Here is a 27,914-nt window from a genome sequence, read left to right on the forward strand (position 1 = left end):
CAGAGCGGTTCTGCTTCGGTTTGCGATCCGCTTGCGGGTGCGATCCGCTAGGGTAATGTATTTCAATGGGCTGGTGCACACCAGAGCAGGAGGCGTTTTGTAGAAACGCATACTCCCGGGCTGCTGCAGATTTTGGATTGCGGATGCGTTTCTGCCTCAATGTTAAGTATAGGAAAAACGCAAACCGCTCTGAAAAACGGCACTTCAGATCGGTTTGCCAGGCGTTTTTTGTTACAGTAGCTGTTCAGTAACAGCTTTACTGTAACTATACATAAAATCTACTACACCAAAACCGCTTCACAAAACTGCTAAATGCTAGGTGAAATGCTACAGAAAAAGAAAAAGAGTTTCAAAATCTGCTAGCATTTTGCGGATCTGCTAGCGGCTTTTGGTGTGCACCAGGCCAAAGATCTGATATTACACCATTACACCAAGTGAGGGTAGATTGGGCCATAGTGTAATGCCCATAGCTGTGCCCAGCCTGGGCAGTACTGCTCGTGAACAGAGTTGTGCTGCTCTCTGCCAGTGTGTGGTGGGCTGTGTTGCGTAATCACATCAATCTGTTGACTCAATGAAAAGAATATTGCAGTATGTCCTTGCAGCAAGCCAGTGGCTCAAGGACAGACAGATGTTTCATCCTCTTATCACAAAACTACTAGTCTGTGTTATTTCAGGCTTAAAGTCTAACTTTTGGCTAATATTTATATTTAAGGAGTACTTCCAGCGTTAATTAAAGAGCCTGCAATGCAAGGCTCTCTATCACTGCTGCCTGGATCGGTGGGTGGTAGGGTTAATAATCACTCTCTGGATCCAGTAGGAAATAGCTGCAGTGGGTGATCTTATAATGTCTGTAGGCATCTTATGGAAGTAACCACACCTAGCATTTACCTAGTGCTTTACCATCCCCAAAAGTTTTTTTATGCCCATGTTTTAAGGCCACTGTTAGAGCTTCAGCAATGTAACACTGGGAACTTGCTTTCAAGACGAGACACCACAGTGACCTCATCAGCGTGCTGCTATTGTTCACTGTCCAATCAGGAGGCTGGAGGTGCATTCTTTACCAAACTATACTTGATAAATGCAGTAGCGCAAAGTGAGGCCAGGGAGCTGATTGTTTTAGCTGTAAAAATCACAGAACTGGCTGGACAGCATAGCTAACCTTCTGGTACCTAAGACAGATCAAACATGTATTTCCTATGTAGCTATAAGTAGTAAGGAACATTTGTTAACTATAAGAACTATTTGTACTTTTGCAGTGTGTCTGTATAGGGAAGGGGACCTGAAACAATCAAACATTGTTTCAGGTGTCCATTACTTCCAGCCTGTACGGGCCTGTCCTGTCCTGCCAGGTCCTTGTGGGAAGGGAACTGGCGTGTCGCGATAGGAGATGCTAAGACTGCAAACACACCAGCTTTTTTTGATTTAAAGAAATTACAATTGCAGGACATTCAGCATTTTGGGAGTGTTTCTATTCTAATGAATTGTACAGAAGCAGGGAAATCGCATTCAAAATCGCTTGCAAAACGCGATCACAAATTGCTAGTGATTGCGCACTTTGCGCTTTTTAGTGGGTTGCAGGCCTCAAATGCAATTGCCGGCTTGCACAATTCTTTATGCATTCCGTTCCCGATGGCCTTAAATGCAGCGCATTTGCAGCGAGTGTAAATTGGGGGTTGCATGATCTCAATGCAGCACGATTGCTCTTGTGATTGCGTTTCCCAGTGGAAAAGAGCCTTGAGTGATGTTTGGAGCTGCTGCAGCTGTTTTGGACTGAAAGCTTATAATAAATCAGCCACTGCTTACTCTATGACTACCAATACCAGGCAAAGCATGTCAGAATCAGGACAGGATGAAACTCGCAGCTTATCCATGTCATACATTTTAACAAGTCCAGTGATAGACTGATGTGACCTCTGCTAGCTGAGCCCTCAGCTCATTCTGTGGTGTTGGCGTCACTGTCTCTGGGAGGTGACAAGTGGACAGAGACTCCAGGGGCCGGGCCTCCTGTGTGGCTTCTCATCCAGGGACCATCTGGAATAGATCTCACTGGAAAGTGGATTTATTTAGAGCCTGCAGAGCTGGGGGAAAAGTGTGTCTTTCTCTCCCCCAATGGCCTTAATGAATGAGTTATTGTGGGAGAAAGACTATCAGGGGGTCTTTACTCCACTGCTGCTGTAGAATTTAACTCCTGTGCTGTCAGGATGGCCGGCCATTGATCATCCCCCAGGCTCCAGTAGGTGGCTTCTCTCACCTCTCAAGCTTGCAGCATATATCTCACTGAATGTTAGCGTGGCAGCATATCATTGCCTAGTACACACAATGAGATTTTCAGGCAGATTTCCTGCCAGATCAATTATATCCAACAGGTCCAAACTGATCGATCGATTTTTCATAGAAGTGAATGGAAAATCAATCGGAAAATCGATCGGAAATCAGATCGGACATGTTATGCTGGGAATACACGGGTTGATTCTGGCGCTCGATTCTGCGCCCGATCGCTTTGCCCGCTCAATTCTCTTATCTTCCACTTGTTTTTCTTATCTTTTTTTCAATTCACTTCAATGAGAAATCGAGCGGCTAAACGATCGGGCGGTAGATCGGACATGTTGGAAATTATCTATCGAGCCATCTTAATGGCTCAAAATCGAGCTGTGTATTCCCAGCATTAGAAATAATCTGTCTGGCAGGAAATGTGCCAAAAAAATGTCATTGTGTGTATTAGGCATTAGACATACAACAGTAGGAAGTAGATATACTGAGGGCTGTTTTTTTGCTGGGAATACACACGTTTTTTCAGGAGATCGATACATAATTTCCGACATGTCCAATCTGATTTTCGATTGTTTTTCTGATAGATTTCTTATAGAAGTGAATGGCAATTGATAAGAAAAGATAAGAAAATCGATCAGAAATGAGATCGGAAATGAGATCGGACAGTAAATCGATTAAAAAATCTCGTGTATTCCCAGCATTACACCAAGAGCGCTTTTAAAAGCGCCAGCACTTTGGAAAGCGCTTGGCTAATGTTTGTATGGGCTAGTTCACACCAGAGGGATGTCATTTTTTCCCAAACGCAAGCGTGGGTCCTGAAGCATTTTGGAGGCGATTTTGCCTCAATGTAAAGTATAGGAAAACTGTAAAATCGATTTATCATTGATCAGAGTGATTTTTTTAAAGCCTTTCTTGCCAAAAGCTGTTCACTTCCAGGTCAAAATGTACTTATTATTGTTATTGATTTATAAACCACCAACATATTCCATTTACTTCTTGGTTTCCCGCAAGAACTACAAAATCGGTAAACGCAAACGCTCCAAAATCGCCAGACATAAATAGAAAATTGCTAAGCATATGCAATCACTTCTGCAAATTGCTACAACAAGCGCTAAGCGTTTGTGATTACGCTTAGCGATTTCTGGTGTGAACTAGCCCTAAGGCAGACTGAGCTCTTGTCCCTGCTATATCGCGAACAGTGCTACGTTTTTCTAGCACCTTGTGATTGCGTTTTTTTTTGTTTTTTTTCCATACACTATGTTTGGTTTTCATTTTGTGGCAAAATGTAATAGAATTACATAAGCGAGTGATATGTGGACAGAAGCAGAGAGCTGATTATATGAGGCCGGTTTCACACTGTACTTTGACCCTTTTTTTTTTTTTTTTTGGCAGTGCAATGCGACCCAAAACAGCCTTTGGGGATTTCCCTGTTAATACGCGGTAATCCCCGTCCTGGCATTAGGCCAAGCAGGAAGTGAGGCTCTGTAGTGCTCACTTCCTGTGGCCGAAAACAAAAATTGCGTGGAAGTGCATTGACAAAAAATACGCTTCCACACATGCACGATGCGAACATGGCCACTTTAAAATATCTGCGTTGCCATAGACTTACACGACTTCCAGTCTTCCGCACATCACCGCACAAGCCAGCCCCCAACGTGCTGTTTCCCTTGCATCAGCCATTGGCGAAATACTTAATTTCCGTTGAATCGTGTTGCACCATCCCGGTTTGGAAGGTCCCATAGACTTTCATTAATGTTGTGTTACCCTGCGGTACAAGCACAGTAACACAACATCCCGGTGTGAAAGGGGCCTGATTGTGGGGGAAGAAATGCAAAAATGGAACATGGACAAAACTAAAAAAAAAATGCTTATTCCCACGTGGCCTATCGACTTTAACCGTACGTGTAGTGGCACACGTTTCCCCATACAGGGAACTACGCCGGATCCATCTCCATCTCACTCGCTCATCCCATCGCCATCGCCGCCGATCCCTGATCCATCTTTAGGTGAATACGTAGGCCGCTTTCCCACGGGCGGCTGAACTGCTTCTTGATTGGCCGGCCACAAGCGACGTTCGCTTGCAATTACATGCAGCCTAATGGCAGCATTAGGTAACACAGCACGTGTCGCGGTTGACACAAGGCGGCGGTTTCTGGCAGCAAGAGAAATGCTACGTACACACATGCGACAACGATCGTTCGTTGAGAACGACGAACGAACTTTTAATTGATGAAAGAACGACCTATGTAAAGATAGTTTTAAAAGGTGTGTAACGATCTGATTGTTAAAACGAACGTTACATCACGTAAAGCAACTATTGCGCCTGCGCATAAAAATGAGAAGTTTCACTGAGAAATAGTGAAATGCGCATGTCAAGCCTAGTACGAACGATCGTTTCCAACGATGTACTACTTTTGCAAACGATCGTCATTGGTTAAAATCCGCCGAGACAGAACTTTCTTTTGTAGCGATTTGGCTCGTTCGTCGTTTGCCTTAATAGTCGGTGGTTCGTTTTTTGTAACGATCGTCGTTGGTAAAGATCGGGGAACGATCGTTACAAACGACTATAGTCGCATGTGTGTACGCACCTAAAGTCCCATGTTGCACTGAGGGGTGGCTGAAATCTATCGGAGATCGTCTTCCAGTGTATGGGCAGCCAACAGTTCTCTCTTCGATCATATTGGATCAGGGAGAGCTCTGTCTCTTGCTCGATCTGTCCATATATCGCTAGATGTAGGGGGCCACTATAACAAGCTCTGCAGCTGAATGCTACACAGACCTAGGAACATGTTTGTGTCCGGGGTGATGCTTTATTAAACAAAATTCCTTCTGTCCATCTGTGATAGAGTGAAATCCGGCTTGTCTCAATAAAACAGAAATATGCAGAAACTTACCAAGTCAGAAATTCCTTCGTTTTAAAAAAAAGAAATTGCGTCTAAGCCAAATGCTTTTAACATGCCGATTCCCTGATGAAATGATAGAAATGATCTGGGGTGAGGCATGAATAATCAGAATACAGAAAACATTTTGAAACATTAACAGAATCATGTCGTTTTTGAGACGCAATACACACAAAAAATGAGAGAGAAAAAATAGAATAGAAAGATCAGTTAATATGTGGGCAGCCGACTGTTACCGGGGTCAGATCTGGTGAGGTGCTGGTATACAAAACTGAGTGTAAGAAAGAGAGCGGGAAGAAGAGGCGGAGCCTGAGGTGTATGTGTATATATATGTATATATTATTGTGTATTTATATAGCCCTGACCTCCTCTACAGCGCATCTTTCTTCTCTCTCAAGGTCCATGTACTATGTCGGCATTTATTTATATTTTCATATTGTACTTGATCAATACTAAAGAGGAACTGTACCCTAGGACTGAACTTCATCCCAATCAGTAGCTGATACCCCCTCTCCTATCAGAAGTCTTTACCTTTTTCTCAAATAGATTATCAGTGGGGTGTGTATGGCTGATATTACAGTGAAACGCCTCCCGCAGTGTGATGTCAGGACCTAAGTCCTGACAGTTTCCTGTCTGTGAACTGCATTGCATTGTGGTAAATGACAGCTGTTTCCAAGTGCTAAGCAACCGGTATCTCCCTCTGTGCATATGTATATCTATATATAAAAAAAAAACTTTTAGTCTATTGCATTTTTAGGTGGTGGTTATAGATAATGGTAGTTGGTGCTGTCTGTGTTTTTTCTTGTCCTGCCAGTAGTAAAGATGATGACATGCAGGCTGACTGTGGATCAAACAACATGAACAAATTACATGACAAATATCAATCATTTCTTGATCTCTTTTCTATTTTTAACCTCTCGCTTTGCAAGGTATTGCTGTATTTTTTCCTCTTTTCGCTAAAGTTCCTCTCAAAGGTGCCCACTAATAATACAACATTGATTGTACAAGCCTACCACGTTTATGTAATATGGGGGGCTACCTAAAGTATACATTTAGTCTATTCACTCAGTTTACTTTTCCACTACATATCTGGTAAACTTGTAAATCAAGATTGTATCATTAGTGGACATCTTATCACTACCTGCTTAAAGGCAACTGTAGTGAGAGTAATATGGAGGATGCCATATTTAGTTCCTTTTAAACAATTCCAGTTGCCTGGCAGCCCTGCTGATCTTTCTGGCTTCAATAGTGTCTGAATCACACCAGAAACAAGCATGCAGCTAATCTTGTCAGATTTTTGTCAGAAACACTTGATTTGTATGCTTGTACAGGGTCTATGACTAAAAGGATTAAAGGTATATCAGCAGGAAAGCCAGGAAAGGTGCATTATTTAAAAGGAAACATAGTTCAGGTGTACTTAAACGAATGTACGGCCAGGGCCAGATTTCTGAAAGGGAAACCCATTGTGGGTGGATGGAATGTTATACATCCATTCCCAGCCAGCTCTTATTTGCAAGGACAATCCCTATTTTGAACCAAATACTGCTTCTTTTAGACATAATGAATAGATCTGTTTGACTAAGGCCTGGTTCACACTGGCACGGATGGAAAACTGATCCATGGAAAAACTGATCCATGGAACGGATCATTATTTAAAAGGTTCAGTTTTCCATCCATGACCCTCCATCCATCATCATCCGTTGGTCCAGAAAAATCGCTGCAGACCCAAACTAGCTTTCAAATGGACAAAAGTGAATAGATCCATTAGTCAACATCAGATCAGTTCGCATCTATTCTCGCCTGTTCCATTATGGTCCGCTTAACCTTCTGTTTTTTGGTCCATGTGAACCTAATGCACCATTTAAAGAGACTCTGAAGCGAGAATAAATCTCGCTTCAGAGCTCATAGTTAGCAGGGGCATGTGTGCCCCTGCTAAACCGCCGCTACAGCGCCGCTAAACGGGGGTCCCTTCACCCCCAAACCCACCCCTGCAAAACTTGGTCGTCAACTTGCTCGTAAATTTTCTCTTCCTGGAGGCAGGGCTAACGGCTGCAGCCCTGCCTCTCAGCGCGTCTATCAGACGTGCATCGCCGCCTCTCCCCCGCCCCTCTCAGTGAAGGAAGACTGAGAGGGGCGGGTGAGAGGCGGTGGTACGCGTCTGATAGACGCGTGTGAGGGCAGGGCTGCGGCGGTAAGCCCTGCCCCAATGCGGAAGCGCTCCCCCGCTGTACGGAGGAGATTTGGGGGTGAACGGACCCCCGTTAAGCCGCGGGATAGCGGCGTTTTAGCAGGGGCACACATGCCCCTGCTATCTATGAGGTCGACGCTCTTTAAAGAGGTGACAGAGTAGAATGCAGTAAGCTATTCAAGATACCCACTTTTACAGTAATTTTCCTGGTTTCGGTATCAGAAAAGACCTATATTTCTATATTGCTGTATATTGGCATGCAACACCTCCCTCCCAGTGGTGCTAAGCCTGTTTACAGGGCTGGTTCTAGACTGTTTGCTGCCTAAGGCAAACTTGTGAGAATGCAACACCCCCCCCCCCCCCACGAGAGACACACACCACCCAACAATTTGCACCACACGTTATAGCCCCCCCAAAAAACACCCTCAGTATAAGTAGGTAGCTGGGTATAGGTTCCCCCGGTAATGGTAGCTAGGTACAGTCGCCCCCAGTATAGGTTGGCCAGGCACTCTCTTCACTTCCTGTATCTGCATGGTGCTGTCCCCAGACTTCTGCTTCCTGAAGAAGTCGCCTCACTTTTGGCATCATGGGCGAACCGGCCTGGCTGTTTAGATTTGTGAAATTCTCCTGCAAGAGCATTCTGGGAGACCAGATATATTTTTTATTGGCTTTATAATAACTAATATCAGAATGTAAATTAGGGAGAGGAAAGATTTTACAATACATTAATTAATATAAATTTTTTACATGTTCCCGTTAATCATTTGCATTGCGTATTTTAAGTGCAGCGAATGTGTTAGTATTCTTTTGTGAGCATCACAGCATCTGTGGACATATCAGGGGGTAATAAACTTTTTTTTTTTTTTTTCACATAAATTCCTTGTGGTCCTCAAAATTGGAGGTGGTACAGGCTGTGTGTTCTTTGCATACATATTTTGTGATAAATGATGCCCCTCATTCTGTTTAAAAACAGTTGTTAAGTAGAGGAATGCTGGTTGGGTGCTTCTGAGCATAGAACAGAGAGGTTGCATAAGGAGGGGGTGTGCTGTACATGGAAGTTGGGGCTGTTCATGGAATGGAGTTCTGTACATGTTAGTTATGGGGCTGCTGCAGAGGGTACTGTACATTTGGATAATAGCAGGGCTGCATATGGAAGAGGGGTTCAGCACAAGACCACTGATCTATTGCAGTGATGGCTAACCTTGGCACTTCAGCTGCGACAAAACTACAAATCGCATCATGCCTCTGCCTCCCTGAGTTAAGCTTATAGCTGTCAGAGTATTGCAATGCCTCTTGGGACTTGTAGTTCCACCACAGCTGGAGTGCCAAGGTTAGCCATCACTGATATAGTGGGAATGCGAGCTGGTAAAATGTATAAACCTGTACACAGGTAGACAATGCTGCTCTGCAGGGCCGGTGCTTCCATAGTCAAACTGGGCAATCACCCAGGACCCAAGACTACTTAGGGGCCCCACAAGTCAGGACCTGTAGAGGTCACACATTTCCTGTCAGTACAGTATGAAAATATAAGGGGCCAGAGATGGATTAAGATGTAATGGGGCCCTGGGCAAGGTAGTAGATTTGGGGCCCCTTTGTGGTCCTTTTGGTAAGCTAAAGTGGTGCAAAGAAGGTGACAGTTGGGCCCCTTTACACCCACATAGGCCCCAAGCACCTGCCTAGGTTGCCTGGTGGACGATCCTGCTCTGTAAGGGGCAGCACGCTAATATTTTGCCCAGGGACCCATTTTACCTAAAACCATCCTTGCTGCTCTCTTCCTGGCATCACCTGCCAGTTCCATGCACTGCTGTCTGTAATTACACCACTATAGAGAACACTGATGATGATGTGGAAAGTGTATTAACCTTTATCAGTCAGCTCCAGGCTTCCAGCATACTTCCATTTAGTAGAGTCCAAACAATGATGTGATTGCTGATTGGTTGTGGTACTCTGCACATTGCCCTCTGCCTTATGAAATAAATCCTGTGATTTCTAATTGATAATGGAGATCAAGCGAGCGCAAGGACGGAAGTATGTAGAGAAGGATGCAGAGGCTGCTGACTTTATTTCCTTTTTTAAAAAAAGGATGATTGACTGTCAGGCCCCTATGACTTTCCTAATATCTGGCTTGGAATGAGTCTGCCGATCAGGTGTTCTGGCTCTACTCTCAAGCCTTGTGCACACGCTAGACCAGGCATGGGCAAACTTGGCCCTCCAGCTGTTAAGGAACTACAAATCCCACAATGCATTTGCCTTAATGAGTCAGGACTGTGGCTGCAATGCATTGTGGGACATGTAGTTCCTCAACAGCTGGAGGGCCAAGTTTGCCCATGCCTGCGCTAGACAGTACTAAGCCGAGAGTATAGCACATTTACCGCAGACCCCGACATCCCTCTGTGCCTCGGCCAGAATTCAGCCTGGCAGGTCAATTCAGCCAAGCGCTGGCCACGTGCATTGTTCTCCTCACTCACTCCACCTTAGAGATGGATTAAAGGATACCCGAAGTGACATCTCACTGATAAGAAATTCCCCTTTTTATCTCTTTCTTGCTTTTAGAAGCCATTTTCTGCTAGGAAAGTGTTTTATAGTTGGAATTTCTTATCAGTGAGGGTCACACTGTAGTCACTTCCTGTCTGAGTCAGAACTGAGTCAGCCACTTACATACCTGATTTTTAACTCTTCCAGGCAGAGAAAGAAAAAAAGGAACACAGCATAGTTATTTGTGTGCTAGGCACTGTACATACACATATCTATCTCATCATGTCACATATCACTTCGGGTATCGTTTAACTGCATGTCCGTTTTTTAGGTGGGATTCAGATACTACTGACCAGAAAGATCAGCAGGACTGCCAGGCAACTGGTATTTTTGAGAAGTTAATAAATAAGGCATCCTCTATAGGCCTCTCACCTCAGGTTCCTTTTAACTTAGATATTTGACAGAAACACAGCTTCACTGACCTTCGTTTTTAGTGTTCCTCTTGTTTATTAATTGGTGACTGTGTAATCACTAAGCGCATTCCTTTGTACATCTGAAGCAGCTGGCTTAAGTGGACCTGAACTCTTGCACAGGACAGAAGGAAAATAGAGAGGAATGCACCCGCTATGTATTTAGAGAGTTTAGCCTGTCTAATGTTTTTCTTTAAAGGTTATTATGCTGTTGCCTATCTTTTAGAGCAGAGAAGAAGTTCTGAGTTCAGGTCTGCTTTAAGTGTGTGTCGCCAGAAACAGCTACACCTCTAGTTCCACAACAGTCGGAACGCCCGTGACTGACTAAGCAATGGTGTAGAGAGCAGCTTCTGGTTTTATAGACTTCCCCTTAGAAATAATCTTATTGGTTCCTGGCCTGGTTTCCTAAAGTTCCTCACTCTCATTCTGAGCCCAGAGCAGAGGATGCTGCTTCCTCCTTTTGGTTTTAATTAAGAGAGGTAAAGTCCTTTGGAAAACATTGTTCTGTAGAGCAGTGCACTTAGTGGATGCAGCCAAATGAATTCTTCCTGTGTCTTGAATCACTTTGCTCTAACTCTTAAAAATACATAAGGAAATGAGATGCAGATTGAGAGTAAATGGCCTTTTCTGTCTTGTTTTCTTCTCTTGCCTGTAGGAGCTGATTGTGGCGGGCCTATTGTTATACTGGAGTGCACACAGTGCAGAGAGCAAGGTGCTGGCTAGTGACATCTGAGAAGCTTGGCAAGATGGGTAGCAAAGCCCTACCAGCCCCGATCCCCTTGCACCCCTCCTTGCAACTGACAAACTACTCATTCCTGCAGGCCGTCAACACCTTTCCCGCGGCGGTGGACCACCTGCAGGGACTATATGGACTTAGTGCTGTACAGACCATGCACATGAATCATTGGACTTTGGGTTATCCCAGCATGCATGGCCTCAGATCCACCATCACCGAGATGGCAGCTGCTCAAGGCCTGATGGATGCCAGGTTTTCCTTCCCCGCCTTACCCTTTGCCACGCATCTCTTTCACCCCAAACAAGGAACCATTACCCACGTCATCCCAGCTTTGCATAAGGACAGACCTAGGTTTGACTTTGCCAATTTGGCCATCGCTGCGACCCAGGAGGACCCACCCAAGATTGGTGACCTGGCCAAGCTCAGCCCAGGGCTTGGAAGCCCCATATCGGAGATCAGCAAATTGTCCCCTGACAGAAAACCTTCCCGAGGGAGGTTACCCTCCAAAACCAAAAAAGAGTTTATCTGTAAGTTTTGTGGAAGACACTTCACCAAGTCCTACAACTTACTTATCCACGAGAGGACCCATACAGATGAAAGGCCCTACACTTGTGACATATGCCACAAAGCATTTAGGAGGCAGGACCACCTGAGAGACCACAGGTAAGATGCCTGGTGCTGTGCCATGTTTTACAGTGAATTGACTATGCATTCATTTCATGTTTCCAAATATAATGACTTCTGTTATAATACAGAAAAACGGTTATCATCTTGTTCTCAGTAGTGTTTTCCTCATGACGTCATGATAGAAAATAATTAATCTCAATAACAGGGACGGAGACAGTGATTAAACTTTTCTTTAGTAGAGCGGAAGAAAGCAACAATGAATTCAGCATTACATGGTTTGGAACCTGGACACCTACATGTGCTTCAAACCAGGTAATACTGAATTTCAACACCAACACTAGTGGAGAAGTGGTAAAATCCTTTTTACTGCTGTCACTAACGTCCTTCCCTAGTGACACCATGAGCTCAAATTCTGTAACATGGTGTCACAGAGACAGGAAGTGAGCAAAACAAATAAAAACTGTATAAGGTGCCACAAACACAAAAATGCCAAGTTTGTTTGCCTTTTAAAGATGAATTATGCTGTTTGAATCACATCACTCAAGTGTTTTAAAACTTGGTTCAGTTAACAGTGACCAGTTTCTGTTAAGAGGAAGATTTATTTATTTATTTTTTTTGCAGGGCTGTTAAGTTTAAAAGTCTTTTATTGAACAGATAACAGTTTATCCATTGAGGATAAAAAATAACACACAAGCACATTTTAGCAGCAGTAAAAAATAGCAACGCCACAAGAGGGGAATTTGCCATATTAGAAAGTTCTCATATTCACTAAGGAGACCTTGGGCAAGACTCCCTAACACTGCTAATGCCTACTGAGCGCACCCCTAGTGGCTACAGCTCAATTGTTTTGAGTCTGCCTGGAGAAAAGCGTGATATAATTGTTCTGTGTCTTGTCATATCAGTGTTGTTACATACTCCCATACTTTAAATAAGTAGGTTTTTCCTGTGAAACACATCACACAAGTGGGGTTTATTGATTGAGACTTGATTGATTTTTGACACCATAGATATTTATAATGGCTGCTTACTGATGCTGCTCAATATACAATTACAGTTGAAACTCGAAAAATTAGAATATCATGCAAAAGTCTTTTGAATTCAACTTAAATTGGTTCTGAACTCTTGCACAAGACAGAAGGAAAACCTATAGAAATGCACCCTTTATGTATTTAGTGTTTAGCCTGTTTAATTCACTCTTATCTGTGACTAATCACAAATGTAATTTGATCTTTCAGCTGTGTCAGCTGAGGGCCTAAGCAGAGTAGCTAATTTCTAAACACAGGATGTTAACCATATGACTGCTTCCAGTAAAAGCAGAAAGTAGACAAACTGCAGATTTGTTGCAGGATTTGGATCAGCTGTAACAAAGAAATGTTTTTCTTTAAAGGTTATTATGCTTTTGCTTAGAGCAGTGGTGCTCAACCTTTTTTGGCCCGAGGGCCGAACTTCAAATCAAGAAAAATCTCAAGGGCCGGAACACATGCATACAAAATTTCAATGTAAAACTTTTAACGTTTTTCTAGTAACAGTTAACATGGTGTTGGAAATGGAAAGAAAACGACAGTAAAAGAATTGTTGTACTCACCATTTGATGCACATTTTCTTAATGAGAAGTTTGCGGCTGTTTTTCAGAAACCAATTTCTGGATATTTGGCTCCAAATTTGTAACATTAGTGTGGGGCTGAGGGGGCTGTCGGCTCTGTGTGGGCCTGAGGGGGCTGTCGGCCCTGTGTGGGCCTGAGGGGGCTGTCGGCTCTGTGTGGGGCTGAGGAGGCTGTTGGCTCTGTGTGGGGCTGAGGAGGCTGTCAGCTCTGTGTGGGGCTGAGGGGGCTGTCAGCTCTGTGTGGGGCTGAGGGGGCTGTCGGCTCTGTGTGGGCCTGAGGGGGCTGTCGGCTCTGTGTGGGCCTGAGGGGGCTGTCGGCTCTGTGTGGGCCTGAGGGGGCTGTCGGCTCTGTGTGGGCCTGAGGGGGCTGTCAGCTCTGTGTGGGGCTGAGGGGGCTGTCAGCTCTGTGTGGGGCTGAGGAGGCTGTCAGCTCTGTGTGGGGCTGAGGAGGCTGTCAGCTCTGTGTGGGGCTGAGGAGGCTGTCAGCTCTGTGTGGGGCTGAGGAGGCTGTCAGCTCTGTGTGGGGCTGAGGAGGCTGTCAGCTCTGTGTGGGGCTGAGGGGGCTGTCAGCTCTGTGTGGGGCCTGAGGGGGCTGTCGGCTCTGTGTGGGGCTGAGGAGGCTGCCCGCGGTGTCCTGCGGAGGAGGAGAGGATAGGGTGGTACTGCGCCATAGTAATTATAGGCTGAGGACGGAGGCTGCCCGCGGAGGGAGAGGATCGGGTGGTATTGTTACAGACCGTTATACTAGTATCGGCACTTGGCAAGTAAGTAGTCCCGCGCATACACCCGCGTGTGCTGATTCCTATTGGAGGAAGGTTCCTGCAGTAACCAATGAGAGAGGCTTTCTAACTATCCCAGCGCTACCCGGGGCTGAATACGCAGCACACGCTGCGCGGGACTACTTATTTGCCGAGTGCCGATACTAGTATAACGGTCTGTAACAATACCACCCGATCCTCTCCCTCTGCAGGACACCATCGTGCGGGCCACATAAACTGGCTTCGCGGGCCACAAATGGCCCGCGGGCCGTAGGTTGGGCACAGCTGGCTTAGAGCATAGAGGAAGTTCTGAGTTCAGGTCCGCTTTAAGGCTGCTTTCACAGTGGGACGTTACAGGCGCACGTTAGAGCAGCCTGTAACACAGCCCACCGCACAGTAATGAAAAATCAATGGGCTGTTCACAGTGCCCACGTTGCGTTACATTGTAACGCTGCACGTTCTGGGAAAATGCAGCATGCTGTGCGTTATACTGGGCTTTAGCTGCGTTAGACTGCTTGCACATGCTCAGTGACTAGCCACATGGCTAATTAATATTCACTGCACTGTGGTGACGTAACCTGGACTCCTAGTGTTGTCCGGATCATGAATGAATGTCCATTTGATCCGGATCTTTTTTGTGAGTCGATTCATCGGGATCATCACAATGAACGATTCGGTTCACAGTGGATGTCTGTCTGGAAAGAACAGGAACATACAGAATGTAGAGCGCAGGGAAAGTCCTGTCCTGCTAATCATTTCTCCCGTAGTCTGCTTCCCTAGTAAACTGATTCAAATGATTCGGTTTAAAGATCCGGATCTTTTCAATGATCCGATTCGAATCATCCGAATCCTTGAAAAAATCTGGACTTCCCATCACTATCCTGGAGCGGCAGTTCTATCAGTATAGATAGAACGAAAACGGCGCACCAAGAGCTGCATTATGCGGCTCAATCTGACGTCCAACTTCAACACCACCATGCGTTGCGACCTTAGCGTCCCCTAAAACGCAACGTCTTGGTGTGAAAGAGGCCTAAAAGGTGCAACTAATATATGAAATAGATTCATTACATATAAAAGCAAGATATTTCAATCCTTTATTTGTTAGAAGTGTGATTATGGCTTACAGCTGATGAAAACCCAAAAATCAATATCTCAGACCATTAGAATATTGTGAACATTTTCAATATTCTAGGCTCAAAGTGTCAGACTGTAATCAGCTAATTCATCCAAAACACCCGCAAATGGATCCTATTGCATATACTAGTTTCACCTTTTAAGTTGAATTACTGAAATAAATGGACATTTGAATGTTGTTCGAATTTTTTGCGTTTCACTGGTATGTTATCATATTTTTCATATAAGTTGTAGGATGGTGTGCAGAGAGTAAATATCTTACTGTAAGGTTTAGAAGTATGAGAGTGAAAACAGAAATAATTATTGCTGTTATGCATTTATATAGCACTGAGAATTTGTACAGAGCTTTACAGAGTGTGTTGTAAAGTCCTGTCACTGAACTGTCCCTCAGAGGGACACACAATCCAATGTCGCTACCACGATCTAGCGCTGGTTTGGAAGGAAGCCAAGCTAACCTATCGTTATGTTTTTGGATGTGAGAGAAACCCACGTAAACAGGGGAAATGCCGTGCGGATAGTTTCCTGGCCAGGATTATAGTCTATGACGCAGCACTGCAGGGCGAGCGTGCTATTCACTCAGTTATGTAAACCACACAGGTTTATACGGCAAGACAAGTGCAGTAACGTATGACAAATGAGTGGTCCTCTTATTCCAACACATACTCCGCAAACTGAAATCTGATTGGTTAATATGGGTTACTACACTTTGAAACAAACCTGAACATAAACTTAAGAGATAATGAATTGTATTTGTGTTACATTAGTAGCAAATACAAGAGTCTCGTATTGTTTTCCAGTACAAGAAGAGTTAAGAAATGTCAGTCATCTATGCAAAAGAGCTTCTCTGAGCTCTTCCAGCTTGGGGGGGGGAGACAGTCCTGTTTACTGAAGCACTTAAACAACCAAGAAACAGGAGAGACAGCTTGAGATAAGGTTTTACTGCACAAAAGTTCAAAGGGCCATCATTAGCTGTGCTCTGTTTTGTTTGTAAACTGTAAATGTAACAGAGTGATGCAATGTTATTTAAAAAAAAAAAAAGGAAAAAAAAAGCTATATAACTGAAAAAAAACAAAAACCAAGAGACTCTTTTCTTTGCTATAAATGTTCTATTCAGTAACAGTGCTACGCATACAATTCATTATATCGTAAATTCTCTTTTTGCTTCAAGTTTGCTTTAAGGATAAATGTTGCATGCATATAAATATATAATATATATATTGGATGTGTACTTATCTTTATAAACAGGGTCAGGCTTCAGTGATTGAAAGTTCTCTACTATATATCTATACATATCTATATATATCTATATATATATATCTATATATATATATATCTATATATATATATCTATATATCTATATATATATATATATATAGTAAACTCCTGCGACATAATTAAGCAACCATTGGGTAGCTGTATGCATATGACCATTCTTTCAAATTACACACAGGTAATGTAAACATTCATATTTGTAGAGAACTTTCAATCACTGAAGCCTGACCCTGTTTATAAAGATAAGTACACATCCAATATTGATTTTGCCACTTCCACATATCATGAGGGCACCATATTTTGAACACTTTGAACAGACTGTGTAGGTAAGCTCTCATGGAAATGGTAAAACTGGCCAATCAAGATTGAATGTATCGCCTGTAATGTAACGTATGTAAGGAAACAAATATGGCAGCCTGCATATCGTTCTTGCTTCAGTTTTCCTTTAAGGAACTAGCCCTCTGTTACAGCAGTGTCATGTCAGGTGCAAGCACTGTACTACCACCACATATGAAGAGTAGAGGGGAAGGTGAACCAGGTTGATTCAGCATTGGTGGAAACCTTTCCAGCTTGATAATAAATATTAGCTATCAAAGCCACTACTTATGGCAATGGATGCTAGTTAGCGGTGATTTGCAGTGTATTGGTTGCTAGCTTCTGTCTATGTAGCCAAAATGCTTGCATTGAAGTTACTGGCTGATGAGCAGGGGGCCAGGTGCTGGAGGAAGCTGTCTAATGGTACCCATACACTGTACAATAAAAACATTACATTTTCCCATTGATTCGAGCAAAATCATTGAATTGAATGAAAGTAGAAAATAATCTTTTTTTCTATCAAGATAAACAAACGATTATCCGTTTTTTTTTTTTTTCTATAAAAATGCAATTGGACATGTTGGAAAAATCTTTATATTTGATCTAACTGAATAATCAAACAAAATTATCTAATAAAAATAAGTAATTGTAACATGTACATGTGCAGTGGCGTAGCTAGAAACCTCTGGGCCCTGATGCGCAACACCCGAAGCACACACATATCCAAATCCCCATAGCTGTGCATGGCATGGCTATATCAATTCCGCTTTCCAGCAGCATGGCTGCCACGTTCAATTTGCAAACATACGCAGCACCCAGAGGAAATAGGGCAATTAGTAGCAAGATGCCAGTCTGAAGCAAAATAATCGTTATGTGCGCAGCATTCACCAGAAAATAATAGTTATGTGCGCAGCATTCACCAGAAAATAATCGCATTATGGGGAGCAGTCACCAGAAAATAATCGTTATGTCCGCAGCATTCACCAGAAAATAAACACAATGTAGCAGCATTCACCAGAAAATAAACGCAATGTGGGGGCATTCACCAGAAAATAAACGCAATGTGGGGGCATTCACCAGAAAATAAACGCAATGTGGGGGCATTCACCAGAAAATAAACGCAATGTGGGGGCATTCACCAGAAAATAAACGCAATGTGGGGGCAGTCACCAGAAAATAAACCTGTACAAATAAAAAAAATTCACTCACCTGGCCAGCCTCTGACGTGAGCTCCCCGACGTGCGGCCAGCCTCTGACGTGAGCTCCCCGACGTGCAGCCAGCCTCCCTCGTGCAGCTCCTCCAGCGACGATCCTGCAGCGGAGCAGCCAGTTTCTCTCTCGCTGACAGGCAGAGTGCAGGGCTACGGGAAGATGGCGCCCGAAGCCCTGTACTGGAGACACAAATAGTCTCTAGTGCAGGGCTTCGGCAGCCATCTTGCCGTAGCCCTGCTCTACCTCTGGGAGAAACTGGCTGCTCCGCTGCAGAATCCTGCTCTGCCTCCGGGAGCCAGTCCCCGCAGTGCGCTGCGGGGATTTCAACACATGGGGGGTCCAGGCCCCTGGGCCCCTCCCCCGCCTCTTTAGAAGGCGGGTCCGGTCGCCACGGCGACCCCTGCGACCGCGGGCCCTACGCCCATGTACATGTGTAATAATAATACTACTAAAAATACTTTATGGATGCGTAGCCCCTGAATTGAGCAAGTCAGAGGAGCACCTGTGTTTTCTATCTGTTTTTGTTTTAAACAAGCAGCTGTTGAAACCTCTGTCTGGGTGTATGACACTAGAATCTTTGTGAAACGATGCTAAGCAGTTTCTGCTAGTGTCAGTAAACATAACTGCTATGTAACTATAGGCACACAAGTAGCTATACTGTAGCTAAACATGACTGCCACTAAATCCCACATTATACCCTAAACAACTTTGGACAACAGTCATGTTGTATTACGATTCACATATGCAAATGCAGGGGGGGATTACAGCTGCCCAGAATCCCTTTCATACCTTGGCCGGTGCAGTGTCTGGGGACAGGCACAAGTTGAGACACCAGAATATCTGGGCATCCTGCAGCTTACAGCACCGCCCCCTTTCTTTCTCTGCTACAGGTGACTTTGGATGTAGCAGCAGCATGTATACAGAGCATGGAGCAGCAGTGTCTGTACAGCAGCGTGTGTGCAGAGCATGGGGCAGGAGGGTGTGTGCAGAGCATGGGGCAGGAGGGTGTGTGCAGAGCATGGGGCAGGAGGGTGTGTGCAGAGCATGGGGCAGGAGGGTGTGTGCAGAGCATGGGGCAGGAGGGTGTGTGCAGAGCATGGGGCAGGAGGGTGTGTGCAGAGCATGGGGCAGGAGGGTGTGTGCAGAGCATGGGGCAGGAGGGTGTGTGCAGAGCATGGGGCAGGAGGGTGTGCGCAGAGCATAGGGCAGGAGCGTGTGTACAGAGCATGGAGCAGCTCTAGGGAATATGAAAGAGCACAGAGCCAGGTATGAGCACAACCCTGTGCCCCTGCTGGGTGAATGCTTCACTTTCCCCTTCATTAGCAATGTCGGCTGTCCTCTCCTCATTATCTGTATCCATACTGCTCCTGATCGATCCCGTAGTCGATCGGGAGCAGAACGGACATTTAGGAAAGATTTGGATGAGAAAGTGCATTATGTGTACCCAGCATTATGTCCTACCATATTATTAAACTGTATTGTGTGTGGCCGAGGGAGACCTTTCAGGAATCCCCACCTTAAAAACCTGGGTTTGCCCCGGATTCACAAGCATGCACTATCTGGTCAATGTATGAAAGATTTTCATTTCATTCAATGTAAAGATCAACTTTGACCATAAGAATCCAGTGATATTCCAGATCTAAAGCTCAACCACGAACCAACAAGACTTATTTGATAAAAAAAAGTTATATAGGCCCATATTCAATTAACTTTTTCTACTAATTTTTTTCTCCTAATTTTTCATTTTCTCTTTAAAATTTAAAAAAAATTCCAAAAAGTATGTTAATCATAATTATTTTTGAGTCTTCTCTTGCTTGTTGGTGGCTTCAAATGCATTTATTTGACAAACCGGGGCGCAACTGGAGGGGAGCTCTGCCCCCCCCCCTGCAATTGTGTGGGGGAGGGCAGAGCTTTGGGGAGCCCCAACTACTAAACTTGCAGGTGTTTTGTGGCTACACTTGTTATGTGTGAAGATCATGATGCCCTCACTTGTTATATGACCCTTGTGAGATGGGCCCTAGGAATGAGAAGGGCAAGGGAGGGGGCATGAACATTGGGGGGGCGGCACAAATTGTAGTTACGCCACTGTTGACAAGGTATGAAAAAATCACCAAGGAGAATCAGTGCCATAGTGTCTAATTGATAAAAAAAACCCACTGTCTTGGCACCTTTATTTGGTGTGTAGGCAGAGCCGCAGATGCTATCCGAATCTGTGTATACATTTTATTCCCCGCAGGCAGTTCCTCTTTGTATCCGTTTCCACTACGTATGATTACTCTGCGTTTCCCCACATACGAGCTGGATGGGGAAACGAGGCCTATTCAGACACCAGCAGCACAGGATCTGTGTCCGATTCAGAAATGGACACAGCACCCAGTGGAAACAGGTCCTTACAGTTAATCTGACAAGGATGGCTGGCTGGATGCTGGTCTGGTTATATTGGTCTGGTTATACCCCGGTCACAGCACTGGAGATTATTTGTCTTGTGTCAGGAGACTGTACTTCCTCTGTTGTGAATTATGACATGACTGGGAGGAGGGAGGAGCTGCCTTCATGTGAGATAAATCCCTCCTTGCACCTCAGTAAATACATATCCCCATGTTCCAGGCTGATTTATGCTCTCAGGCCTAGGTTTTATGGCCCAGATGAAGTGAAAATGTTACAGCAAGCTGACACTGAGGAGGTATTTACAGGAGCTGTAGAGATAAGGCCTTGAAGGTCGCTATTCTGTTGGCAGATGATAAAAACAGCACAATGTATACTGTTTGCCTCCTGCAGGGTAATCCCTTTGCAGAAGGAGCAATCAGCCTTTGATCACACTCACTGATCTGTTTTCAAGTGAACTATTCTACTCAAGTCCTATCAAGATAAGACACCGGGCTATCTCAGGGTTATGCGTTCTTATTGATAGATGTATTTTTTTTTTTAACTTGGGTTTTAATCATTAATTTTTTTTACCACCTTTCATTGTAGATACATCCATTCCAAAGAGAAACCCTTCAAGTGTCAAGAGTGTGGAAAGGGGTTCTGTCAATCAAGAACTCTGGCAGTCCATAAAACCTTACACATGCAGGTGAGACTGAACCACTCTACATTACTGGGACTTTCGGGTTAGGGGCACAGAGACTATTGGCTAGTGATGATCATGTCTAAGTGAACTCATGGAGAAGCATGTGATTGGTTTGGTCAGCTGATAGATTTGCAAAGCACTGATTTGCACATCCTGCTTTAGCACATGGTCATGACTAGCAAATCAGAACCTTGCATTTCTATCACCTGACCAAATTGATCACATGCTTCTCCATGAGTTCTCCTAAACATGATCATCTCTACTTATGGCAGAAGATTTCCTCAAAGCATTAAATAAACCCATATCTGTCAAACAGGCAGTGTCGATGTGCATTACCACATTTTTTTGCGCTGCGTTGTAATGCTGTGTTGCGACTTTGTCGCATTACAACGCAACACCCCACTGTGAATATGTCCTCAATGTACATTTGTAGATGATTAAGAATTCCTCAAACTGTCCGTAATAACAAATGCTGCAACCGTGGAAATGGTATTCTGTCTGGAGTACAGATTATCCCCAAACTCTCAACTAGCTCCAACAGTAATTAACTGCAAAGAACAGAAACCATCGTCACTCATGTTCACTTCGAACTGCCAACTGAGATGCAAATAATTCCCAATTTATGCAGGATTATGCAAATTGTTCCTGCTCATTGATGCGGCTTGAAAACGGACTAATCAAATTCCACCTTGGTGGGATTTGATTGGTCCATTTTCAAGGTGCATAAATCTGAATATAGATACATTTAGAAGATTTTGGATCTTCTAGACCAGTGATGGCTCACCTTGGCACTCCAGCTGTGGTGGAACTACAAGTCCCATGAGGCATTGCAATACTCTGACAGCTCTAAGCATAACTCGGGGAGGCAGAGGCATGATGGGATTTGTAGTTTTGTTACAGCTGGAGTGCCAAGGTTAGCCATCACTGTTATAGACCAATCCTACTGGTTACTGATATAAGCACTGCAAATATCGAGTCAAGGTAATTTGGCCGACTTAGAATGCCTGTGTTTTATGTGTGTATAAACCAAAATAAGCAGGCTGAAACGTTTCCAAAACAAAAATGGAATTTCCCTTGAATGGCTGTTATTATTATGTATTTAGCAGAATTTGGTAAATATTTTATTCATGCTACATAAGGGGGTATTTAAATATATAAAAAATACATTATTGCAAGGTTTTCTTAATTTCCTGTCTATCTGGATCTACCTGGGAAACAGACAGGCAAATTGTTTTTACATTGTTGCTTTATTTTTAACTGCAGAAAAAATAAAATAATGTATTTATAGCATTACTTGTTATTTCTAAACACAGAGCCCAAAACTGCCATGTTGCTAATGGTCTTATTTTTATTTCAGTTTGGATTATAGGCATTTAGAAATATATATTAAATTACTCTCCAATTGATAAATAATAATGGTAAAATATAGAGTATTATGTATTGTATTTATTTTCTAGAGGGTGACAGAGTTTAATACTTTTGTCATTTTTCTTTTTATTGTATTTTTCTAGTGACAAGTAACACATGGAATCTTTGATTTCACGTGCTTAGATTTCATTCTCATCATAGCAGATTATTATGATCCTTAATCCGATCTCTAATCCCCAATTGAGTAAAACACCGCAGAAAATGAAATTAAAAAGTTTAAAAAAAAGTTGAATTGAAGATTAGACAAGGAGAGACGGTGTGAAGGATTAATCCTTTGCTTGCTTCAAATCTGAACAGGAATCACCCCACAAATGCCCCACATGTGGAAGGACATTTAATCAGAGAAGTAACCTGAAAACTCACCTTCTTACCCATACAGACATCAAGCCCTACAACTGTGAGCAGTGCGGCAAAGTATTCAGGAGAAACTGCGACCTGCGAAGGCACAGTCTGACACACAGCCCAAGGCAAGACTACTAGAGCCGGACAAAGAGCCCCGCCCACCCAGTAGAACCCGACACAGAGCCCCGCCCTCTCACCTACACTACGCCCCGCCCACTCCACTGCCAGGCACCCGTCGGGAAATAGACTTTTTATGGACTTGCCTTGTCGGACTGGACTTTTTAAAACCAAATAATGCAGCCAGACTGAAGCCAGCTGCTCTTGCTTCTTGTTGTACAGATAAAAGCTCATTTTAGAGCTGTGTATATAAATGCTATTGTGTTTTTTTATTATTATTGTTCAGTTTTGATGCACAGTGGTACAGAGTTTTTTTTTCTTGAGAAAATGCCTTAACTGTAAGTCAAAATAAAAAATATAATTTTTTTTCAACTGTGTTCCAATGTGTTCTTTATAGAACAGGGTTGTCATTCTGGAGAAGTGTAATAAAATCGCTAAGTGAATAAATGACTCTGGAAACAGTATTACTAGAGGATGATGTGTGACAGTATGTATTTATGATAGATAGAGAGAGAGATCATTTTACTTATTTTCTTTTAAAATAAAATCAAATAAAAACATTTTTTCTCACTTAACTCCTGAATCAGGTCAGTGTGATAGTCATTCGGGCTCGCAAGTACATCGACTGCAACCTATATGCATTTTGTAATTTAGGACATTCCTTCTGTTTTTGACTGAACTAATTTCAAGATGCAGATACTTTGCATTACATGTGCTTGCAAATCAGAGTCATTAGAATGTTACAGACAGCAACCAATCAGGTATTAGGTTTCATTTTTGCTAATATGGAAAACACTCTGGCTGCTGGACACAGGGCCCCTCCCTTTCTCCCCACCGATGTTTATGAATTGATTGGCAGCAGTGTGATGTCCTGCAGGTGACTGTCGCCTTGTCACCACTATCCCCAGCAGCAGTCACAGGACTTGGGGAGTGTCTGAGAACGGCACATTTCTGTCTGGTGACAATGCAGCCCGGCCATAGTTACACTCTGACCCTTTAATGACCTATTACAAACCACAGACAAGAGGGACAAACGCTAAAAATATCCCTCTAGTTATATATTCAGTGACGGCTCCCTCAGCTCTTAGTTATGCGCTTATAATGGCTGGAGGGACAGTTCATAGTGACAGGATCTGGAACATATTTCTATTGCGTATATAAAGTAGCATTGAGTGACTTTTTGTGTCTCCCTACAATAGGGGAATTGCCAAGGCCAGCATTGTCACAGGAGCATGAGATCTGTAATAATATAAAGAGCAATAATACCGGTGTGCAGAGCAGGCAGCCTTTCTGTGGAGTCCTTATGACCTGTAGTGAAGAGAAACTGATTCTCAACGTTCCAAAACAGAATCCTGTGTATCCTTACAGAACAGTTACTACATAATAGCAATGATGATCGTTATATGTGAGCGTTACAATGTAACAGCCCCCCCCCCCCCCCCCCAGCTCTGATTACATTACCAGACATATTACTGCAATGTGAGATCCACCACAGCACGTTCTATTCACCTCTGTTACTCTCTGCATGTAGTTATCTGGAAACACTCACATGCTTAATTATTTAATTTTGTATGTGCACTTTATTTTATCTATTAATATATCTTCTTGTATAATTACGTTTGTTAATAGTCATATTTCTACTCATTTATATTGTACTGAATTACGGATATATATATATATATATATATATATATATATATATATATATATATATATATATATATATATTTATTTATTTATTTTTTTCAGAGTTTATTATTACACACCTATCATTATAGAGAGACTTTACGGAGACTTGTTGTTAATATCTTTAGTTCTTTCAATTATTGAAACTTACAGCGTGGTTGATTATTAATTGTTTCTAAATATCTATATATGTCGACATCGAATATTTATGATTTAAGCATTAAGGTTTATTACACAGTACATCGGGGTGCTGCCGATATGACGTCATGTGACCCGTGACATAGATCATCATGCGATAATCACATAACGGTGAATTTATATCTTCTCAATGGTGAGGAATATTTTTTTTCCGCCAATATTCCGCAATAAATACGGCAGGATGTTTGTGAGCCACAGCTTGAGTTTATTCCGACTATCCATGCAAGTTTTAGCTTAAAAAAATGTTTGCTCAGATTGGAGAAACAAGCGATGGTCTTGACGTTGCTAAATTAGAAAGTAAAAAAAATCAGCATATAATAGTAAGCAGATCAGAAAATAATAATAACAATAATAATACAGTCATAGTAAACCGAGTGCCTATAGGAAAGCTGAACCTGGGAGGACATCAGATGAACGTGCAGTCTGCCTGTAGCCGGTATATTAGGAGGAGCACCGACTGTCCTGATCACATTAGCCGATTTCTGGTGCCTGCTTGCTTCCCTAGACTGTATATTGTCACATAAGCAGCGATCCACCATGTCTCCCTGAAATTTAGAATGCTGCATAATTGGCTGAAATTTAACTACAATGAAATATGTTACTCAACTTGGATTATAAAGTGAATTGTATCAGGAACATTCTGCTGTATGACAAATTGAAAGGAAAAGATCGGTCTAGGAACAATTGGCAGCACAGCTAAAGAAAGCAGGTGTGGTCAGTCAGTCTGTCTGTCTATTTATCCAGTACAGAATACCACAAAAGTGGGTAAAGGTGGCCACTAACCATACAATTTGTCAGGCGATTGTTTACAAACAATCCAATCAGATTAATGAAATTGATCCGATTTTCAGATCGATCCTGTCAATCTGATCGGATTGGTTACAAGATTTTTGTCCATTAGTGGTCCCAAATTAGTCGGCCACTTTAGTAATTGGTCAGTCATCTTAAAGGGAACCTGAAGTGAGTAAAATTATTTAAAATAAACGCATGACGTAGCTGCAAATGAATATTACATACTAACCTCACCGTCAGTTCCTCTCAGAAGCTCACCATTTTCTTCTTACAGTGATCCCTTCCAGTTCTGACAATATATTTGTCAAAACTTAAATATACCAGTTGCTGTCAGTTATATATCAGCAGCTGTCAGTTACAACCAGGGCCGGAGCTACCATGGGAGAAAATGGGCAATTGCTCCAGGGCACCAGAGCCTGTAGGGGCCCCCAAGTTGTCTCTCCCCCATCTTAACTGTTGCTCCCCAGGGACTCTGCAGTCTGTTAAGTTGGGAGATGATTGGGGGAGGGTCAGCAGCCAGCTCAGGGGCCCAGGAGCAGAGCAGGGACAAGGTCCTCCAGCACCCAAGGCTGAGACACCAAAGTGCGCCCCTCCATCCCTCCCACCCCAGCCGTCACACACTGATTGCTATTAGACTAAGAGGGCCACAGGGCCCACAACCTCCCCAACACCTTAATATCTAGTTAACTGGCTTGCAGTCACTGCTATGTATCCCCTTTTCTTATTTCTTTCTGCTTCATACACAATTAGGAATGACAGCTGAATGAATTGTGCGCCCCCTCCTACACTGCGCCCTGAGGCTGCAGCCTCTCCAACCTATGCCTCGGCCCGGCCCTGCCCAGGAGGGAAATTTGGACGCAACAAAGGGCCTCTAATGACGCTTTTTGGTCGGGGGGTGTCTGTTGGGGGGCCCCCAGGCTAATTTTGCCCTAGGGCCCAATTGTTACTTGAACCGGCCCTGTTTACAACTGAATTTGCAAGGTAATATCCACGCTTCCCTGTAGCTCAAGTGGATGATATTACAATTTAACAGTGTGCTGACCAGGAAGCGGTTATGGGGTAATTGCCATTTTTAAAATGGAGGACAGAATTCCATTGATCACAGTGGACAAATAGTATGCAGGAGAGGAGAAAGAGGCTGATGGGTAGAGTATGACCTGTGTATGGTTATTTTAAGTTTTATTTTTCAGTGGACCTGAACTCAGAAATTCCTCTATGCTCTAAAAGATACGCAGCAGCATAATAACCTTTAAAGAAAAAAACATTTCTTTGTTACAGCTGAGACAAATCCTAAAATAAATCTGCACTGTTTCTACTTCCTGTTTTCATGGAAGCAGACATATTGTTAACCTCCTGTGCTTTCAAATGGACTTGCTGTATCTGCGATCTCGGCCGTGGCAGTCATGTGACACAGGGGAGAGATCAAATAAAATTTAAGATTAAACACAAATGAGGGGGAATTAGACAGGCTAACCTCTCTAAATACATACAGGGTGCATTTCTCTATGTTTTCCTGCTGTCCTGTGCAAGAGTTCAGGTCCACTTTAAGGTGGCCACTAATGATACAATTTGTTTACAAACCATTCTTTATATGAACGATCGGAAATTATAGTTTGGGACCAAATTCTTTTAACCAGTCCAATCAGATTAATAAAATCGAGCCCTGTAAAATCGGATCAATTTAATTAATCTGATCAGATTGGTTAGGAGATTTTTGTCCATTAGGGCCCGTTTCCACTATAGCATTGCGGAATCGCCGGCGAATCACCGCAGGCAAATCGCATGCGGGTGCGATTCCGCATGCGTTTTTTGCCGCGATTTCGCATGCGATTTCGCATAGGTAAGGGTGATGCGATTTTAACCATGTCACTGCCTGTGTGAATTAACATGGGTACCTATGCGAAATCGCATGCGAAATCACGGCGATTTCCCTATTAAATACATTGCGTGCGATTCGCCTGCATTCCACACGCAGGCGAATTCTGAGGGCCCTACCCTGCAGATTTTTTCTGCACAGAAAAACGTGCGGGGAAACGCACAAGTGGAAACAGTCCCATCCACTTGCACTGGCTATGCGAATTCGCATGCGGGCAACGCATGCGAATTCGTGATAGTGGAAACGGGCCCTTAGTGGTCCCAAGTGATAATTTCTGATAGTTCATATGAAGAATCATTTGTAAATGATCGTTTGGCAAATTGTATCATTAGTGGCCACCTTTCGTAATATAACCACAGCAGAACAAATATTCATGCAATGCGCTATAACGGCTGATTGTACATGCAATGTGATGTAACCGGCTTACCCCACTTCAATGCAAC

The 27,914-nt window shown here is 43.4% G+C and overlaps 1 protein-coding gene across 4 annotated transcripts in view; it reads left to right on the forward strand.

The window, feature by feature from the left end:
• The window catches only part of OSR2 (odd-skipped related transciption factor 2), a 37,174-nt gene extending 13,919 nt beyond the window's left edge, over nucleotides 1–23,255 (forward strand). For 2 of the 4 annotated variants that reach the window (XM_068234895.1, XM_068234894.1), the window contains exons 2-4: nucleotides 10,960–11,703; nucleotides 20,936–21,035; nucleotides 22,758–23,255. In XM_068234895.1, the coding sequence (XP_068090996.1) occupies nucleotides 11,051–11,703; nucleotides 20,936–21,035; nucleotides 22,758–22,940 (936 nt within the window). In that variant the 5' untranslated portion in view covers nucleotides 10,960–11,050 and the 3' untranslated portion in view covers nucleotides 22,941–23,255. Of the gene's footprint in view, nucleotides 1–10,959; nucleotides 11,704–20,935; nucleotides 21,036–22,543 lie in introns of all 4 variants that reach the window. The other 2 variants (XM_068234897.1, XM_068234896.1) reach the window with 2 other exon arrangements.
• The last annotated feature ends 4,659 nt before the right edge of the window (nucleotides 23,256–27,914 follow it).

The sequence above is a fragment of the Hyperolius riggenbachi genome, chromosome 5 (assembly GCF_040937935.1).
Source record: "Hyperolius riggenbachi isolate aHypRig1 chromosome 5, aHypRig1.pri, whole genome shotgun sequence".
Taxonomy (NCBI): Eukaryota; Metazoa; Chordata; class Amphibia; order Anura; family Hyperoliidae; genus Hyperolius; species Hyperolius riggenbachi.